Source organism: Salminus brasiliensis, chromosome 7 (genome assembly GCF_030463535.1).
Source record: "Salminus brasiliensis chromosome 7, fSalBra1.hap2, whole genome shotgun sequence".
Taxonomy (NCBI): domain Eukaryota; kingdom Metazoa; phylum Chordata; class Actinopteri; order Characiformes; family Bryconidae; genus Salminus; species Salminus brasiliensis.
In genome coordinates, this window is record NC_132884.1 from 1,340,825 (window position 1) to 1,346,360 (window position 5,536).

At 45.7% G+C, this 5,536-nt stretch overlaps 1 protein-coding gene across 1 annotated transcript; it reads right to left on the reverse strand.

Moving 5' to 3' along the window:
• Positions 1-1,167: 1,167 nt before the first annotated feature.
• On the reverse strand, positions 1,168-2,250 carry ppp1r27b (protein phosphatase 1, regulatory subunit 27b). The gene is made up of 3 exons (XM_072682781.1): positions 2,019-2,250; positions 1,440-1,590; positions 1,168-1,288 (listed from the first exon to the last, which is right to left on the reverse strand). The coding sequence occupies exons 1-3, from the start codon at positions 2,248-2,250 to the stop codon at positions 1,168-1,170; spliced, it is 504 nt and encodes a 167-aa protein (XP_072538882.1).
• Between the last annotated feature and the right edge of the window lie 3,286 nt (positions 2,251-5,536).

A 5,536-nucleotide genomic window follows, 5' to 3' on the forward strand; every position in this document is an offset into this window, starting at 1 on the left:
AAGGGGCGTGTTAGAGGACAGTGTGGTCAGAAAGGGGCGTGTTAGAGGACAGTCTGGTCAAAAAGGGGCGTGTTAGAGGACAGTGTGGTCAGAAAGGGGCGTGTTAGAGGACAGTCTGGTCAAAAAGGGGCGTGTTAAAAGTGTGGTGTGGTCAAAAATGGCCCTAAGAGTAAATGATTTAATATTATTATACTTAAAACGGAAATGTGTAAAGAAAACACAGCATTGCTGAAAAAAGAGTGTGGCTAAAAGGGGCGTGTTAAAGCCAAGTATGGTCAAAGGGGGCGTGTAAGAAGATGATGCGGCCAAAAACACCATATTAAAGACCAGCATGAGCAAACAGGGGTGTGTTAGAATGCAGTCTGGTCAAAAAGGGGCGTGTTAAAGGCCAGAGCGACCAGAAAGAGGCGTGCCAGTATGGCCATAAGGCGGGGTCCAGGTCCAGCATGGATTGAAATGGACGTGGCAAAGCCCAGTAAGGACAAAAAGGGGCGTGTTAGACCACAAGGTGGCAAAAAAAGGGGCGTGTGAAACCCCAGCTTGGACTGAAAAGTATGAGTTTTAAAAGAATTAGGATTAACTGTCTTAAATGAAGAGAAACAGAACACTTGAATAATTTTAATTCTGAAAGTTTTTATTAAAAAACAAAGTATAAAAAGTAAGGCTAGGCCGTGCAGTGCGAGACCGGGATAAAATCACACTCGTAACTGCTGAAAAATATATTTCAAGCTTACAAAAGTGAAAACAGGCTGAACAGAAGTCCTAAATATTATAAAATACTAAATATTACATCATAAACAGCCTTGGATTTCACTATTCCACAAAACTGCAAGTGTATAAAATCTAATCTGTATGAAATCTACTCAAGCTGAACAGTTTCACACAAACTGGGGCCGACGAGCTGCTTTGCGTCTCGTCCTGCAGAGGGACTGAAGCAGCTGTGCACAGCTGTGCCACTGAAGGTAGAGTCCTCCAGTTAGAGATCAGAGTCACTTCTCCATTCAGATAACCACCGTCACCCCCTCCCATGCGCCTCCCAGGCCCACGCTGATGTGACCCCAGGGCCTTGTTCGAGACCTCAGCTGTGACAGTGGCTGTCCTAACACACGAACATCCGGTCCGCTTCGTTTTCTGAGAAGAATTCTGGAGAGAGCTTCTGGAGGACCCTCAGTCTCCTTCAACCCCAAACAGCTCCACCAGCTCCTTGCAGTCTGGGTCAATGAGGTCAGCAGGTTTCTCTCCACATTCATTCTCTGCATCGGGGTCAGCGCCCAAAGACAGCAGGTACCTGCAACAGCATCAGAGAAGAAGCGCTTTAGAAACCGAGGCAAGCCGAGTCAGAACTGTTGGAGGCAGTGGTGGTGGTGGTGGTGGTGGTGGTGGGAGGCTCCCAAATGTAAACATGATGCAATAAACCAAAGAGAAGGAGAAAGACCTACTTGGCAATTTCTGGAAAGCCATCGCTGCAGGCCATGTGGAGTGGCGTCCATCCCTCTTCGTCTCTCTGCATGACGTCAGCCCCGAAACTCACCAGCAGCTTCACGCACTCCAGGTTTCCGGAGAGCACGGCCTCGTGGATGGCTGCCATGCCTGCACAATTAGCAGAGGAGCAGATGAGAGCTTAAATATCCAGCTCAGACAAGTCAATTATCACCTCGATTACGATGCAGCATTCAGAGGATTATCTGATTACAGCCACCGTCTGCTTATGTCTGCTAAACAAAGAGACAGTGATGGAGCGCTGGCTGGAGAGTAGGGCCTAGTCTGGACCAGGGCTTTGGCTAATAAGTAGAAATGGCCATGTGTCGTTTGTCCCGCTTGTTAGATCTGAGTAGTAACAGCGAGAGCATGGAAATGGTCCAGACTTCTTCTCGCTCCTAAAATGCTTATTGATCTTAAAGGCCTGGTTGGTTGGTTCCTCTAGCCTGTCATTACTGTCTGCTTTTGTGAAACACTAGAATGAATCAATTCAATCGAAATGAGCCAATAAGCCAAGCTCTACCAGACCTCACCCTCACCTGAGTGGTAGATGGTGTCCAGGGTCACCCTCTTGGTTCTAATGAAGCGTCCGATCCTCTCCAGCTCGCCTTGGCGGACGTAATCCTGGAAGAGGACGTCGTTGGGGAAGTGGACGCTGCGCATGGGTTTGAGGGACTTCTGAGGGCGCAAGCAGGACGCCGGGCTTACGATTTTGGAGCCGCAGCCTTCGAAGGTCACAGCCGGGGTCACTGGGCACTGGTAGTACTTCATCTTTCTTTAGGGAGTTCTTCTAGTCTCTCGAGGAACCAAATCTGGGAACTCCTAAGGATGTAGACAAGCTTTGGGTGGGTTCTTTATGACCTTCTTGGACGTTCTTCTTCTGTTGAAAGTCTTCTTAGCGAGGCTTCAGATCTTCTCAAGCTGCTTTATTTGGAGCTTTTCTGGAGCTTCTCTAGAGATTCTCTGTTCTTGCGGAAGATGCTCAGACCTTCAGATCTTCTCTTCCCCTTCTTAAGCCTTGTAGAAAAGGATGGCTCAAGCCAAATCTCCTCTCGGGAAGCTTCGAGTCGGGTCTGCTCCTCCACGAGTGTTGTGGCCGGACTTCTCGTTGTGAAGCTCCTTCCTGGAAAGTTGGTCAGTAGTGCAAGTCTGAATGACTCCCGATGTCTCCGAGCCCTATATACCCTCTCTCTGACTATTTTGGGTGCCGTCACCTCACAGCTCCAATGACTGAACTGGAAGATGAGTGACTCTTGGCTCCGCCCACTCCACTTACTCATGCCCTTCCAAATGATGGGAGCTGTAACCTCAGCCTGTTTTCCCCAGGATACACACCCACATACACATTCCCAATCGCGCCGAGCTCGTCGGTCACGCACTTCACAGGCGGGGAGTAACTTCTAGTAAACAGCCGAGGGGGGTGTAAAGATGCTTTATGGGTGAAACGAGCCAAACAGCAGGCCAAGAGCAGGTCAACAGCCATGACTAGAGCTTTACAAATAGCGTTTGACCTGTGGCCAGCGCAAGAAAAAGGATGTTTGCCAGCAATAGAGGCTATTTTGGTTCCTCAGTTTATGGTGTTACCATGTTGAAGCCACAGAGTGGGATGATGGTGGATCCTAGATTTAGTTTAAAGCCCTACCAGAAATTGTGCATGAGCTTAGTGTTAAAAAATAACCTCCACACTTCCAGAGCTCTAGAACTTTCACAGTTCTACAAATGAGATACGAGGTTAATCCATTCCAATTAAACACAAATTAATTACTGAATTACTTGATGATTCTTCGATTAAGGGAACTTTTCTAGTTGTTTTGTAGATTTATAAAAACATATACAGTGATTTATCCACTTTAAGCTTGTGCATAGACCCACACTTCAGTCCTAAACTACAATTTCACAAACCCTAAAACCGAGCCCTGAGGGACTCCACAAAACAACGGTTACCAAACGGTTTCTGCATTAACTAAATAATAATCCTTGTGTTTAGTGTGTTCAAGAAAATATTTACTGTGTTTTGAAGCTTTTAAACAAAAGAACGCAATTAAATGTTTTTAATGACATCACTGACATTTTCATACGTGTTGAAAAGCAAAGTGTGTCAGAATTTCAGTATTTTTCATAAGGCCCCAAATTGCCTACCTTCAAACTTATAATACGGTAATAAACTCGTTAATTTAATTCTAGAATTGTACAGAGAGTAAATTCAGGGGCTCCAGGTGGTCCAGTGGACTGAGGCGCTGCCACTATGATCTGAGGATCGCCGGTTCAAGTCGAGAATCCTGGGTCGTGCTGCTTGCCATCAGCAGCCGGAGTCAGAGAGAGCACAGTTGGTCTTCCTCCCCTCATCACTCCTAGAGGGAGGTTAGCTGGTGTATCAGAGAGAGCTGGGGAGCCAGGCTTTCTTCGGAGTGATGCTGCATCGGTGGCAGTTGGAAAAGAGGCGGTGGCTGGCAGGTCTGGCAGGCACCCTCCATGCTGGTGATTAGGGAGTTCACATATATAGTCAGGTTGTGTAACTGGCCTCCAAATTGGGTAGACCTGGTCTCATAGACATGTTTTAAGCCTAGTCTAGGATTCAGTTGTATCGTCAGTGGTGATTTAACACTTAATAAGGTTTAGGGGTTGGAACTAAGCTTAGTCAGGGTCTGGGGTCATAATACAAGCAGATGTTTTCCAGGTAATTTAGAAAACTACCTAAAACCACTAAAAAATTTTGTATCAGCCCATTAACCATGAGATGTTCTCACAACTTAATGGGAAATATGATCAAACATTTATATTTATTTATATTTATATATATTACATCAAAGCAGCTCTCTAAACTCCATAGTTGGATATCAGGGTCATCTCACTAATTAACACAAAATAACACAACATAAAATTAATCAGACATGATTTTATAGAACATGAAGCCCTAATTAAAAATTGGTAGACTGACCACAAACTGAAGGGTAAAAGCTCCGGTCAGAAGGTCTGTATATTTAAAGATTGAGTGGGTTCGAGAGGTGTCATGAGGGACAGTGCAGTGAGCAGCCAGGGATTAAATTTGAACACCCGTCACCAGCAAAGCATCGCAAGCGGCTTTCGCTTGGACTTTCCCCAAAGTGCTCACAGACTCCCAACTTAGCCCTTAAAACCCAGCTGATGAGTTCTGTTGATGACTAGCTTTTACTGGGAGCTGGCCTTTGGCCAAGTTGACTGAAAAGCTGCTCACCCAGCCAAAGACATGACCCTGGTCAGAAAGGTGGCCAAACTGGGGTGGCTAAGCTGTATGGTTTCATTAGTTTGAGACTTGGGACTAGTCTGGTCTACCGGCATAGCCAACTAGTTAAACTGGCTGGTCATACTGGTTGACTAACAGTTAGGTTTATTCAACTCTATAGTGAGAAGGCTTACCTAAGGGCTCTTATTGGTGTAGGGTGATGGGATTGTCCAGCCAGGGACCCAGACCCCCGTCCGCAATGAGGAAGGTGAGGTTTATCCATTATTTGGCACCAAATTAGTCCAAATGTTTGTGGACACCCCTTCTAATGAATGCATTCACCTGCAAATGTATGCACACACATCTCTCGTCCAGTCCCTTTAGAGAAGTACTGCCAATTCAATAGGCCTATTGGCACCATGCTGCCGAATGCCAGGTGTGGGCTAGTAGAGGGGTATAAAGCCCCCCAGCATTGAGCTGTGGAAGAACCGTGTTCTCTGGAATGATGGTGGTGGAGCTCCAAACACATCTCAAGAGTTTGAGATGAGATGGAGTGGTGATCATCAAACATCCTGACCTCTCTAATGCTGTTGTTGCTGCATGCAATCAAATTCTCAAAGCAATTCTCTGCCAACATTTAGTAGAAAGCCTTCTTTCCTGGACAGTAGAGACAGTTTGGGTTAGGATCATCTCTTTAATAACCTTGACTTAAGAAAAGAAACCACAAACGAGCAGGTGTCCCAATACTTTTGTCCATTAATTAAATGGTAGATTTAGGCATTTTAATGAAGGTCAACAGATCTTTTAGCTGAATTAGTCAATATTTTCAGATTAAAATCACATACAAACACCAGG

Excerpts from the sequence above, each read along its gene's own strand:
- ppp1r27b (XM_072682781.1), bottom strand. The coding sequence starts at position 2,250 with ATGAAGTACTACCAGTGCCCAGTGACCCCGGCTGTGACCTTCGAAGGC. Across the intron at positions 1,591-2,018 it reads GGACACCATCTACCACTCAG|GCATGGCAGCCATCCACGAG; the intron begins GTGAGGGTGAGG and ends CTAATTGTGCAG. Across the intron at positions 1,289-1,439 it reads GGCTTTCCAGAAATTGCCAA|GTACCTGCTGTCTTTGGGCG; the intron begins GTAGGTCTTTCT and ends ATGCTGTTGCAG.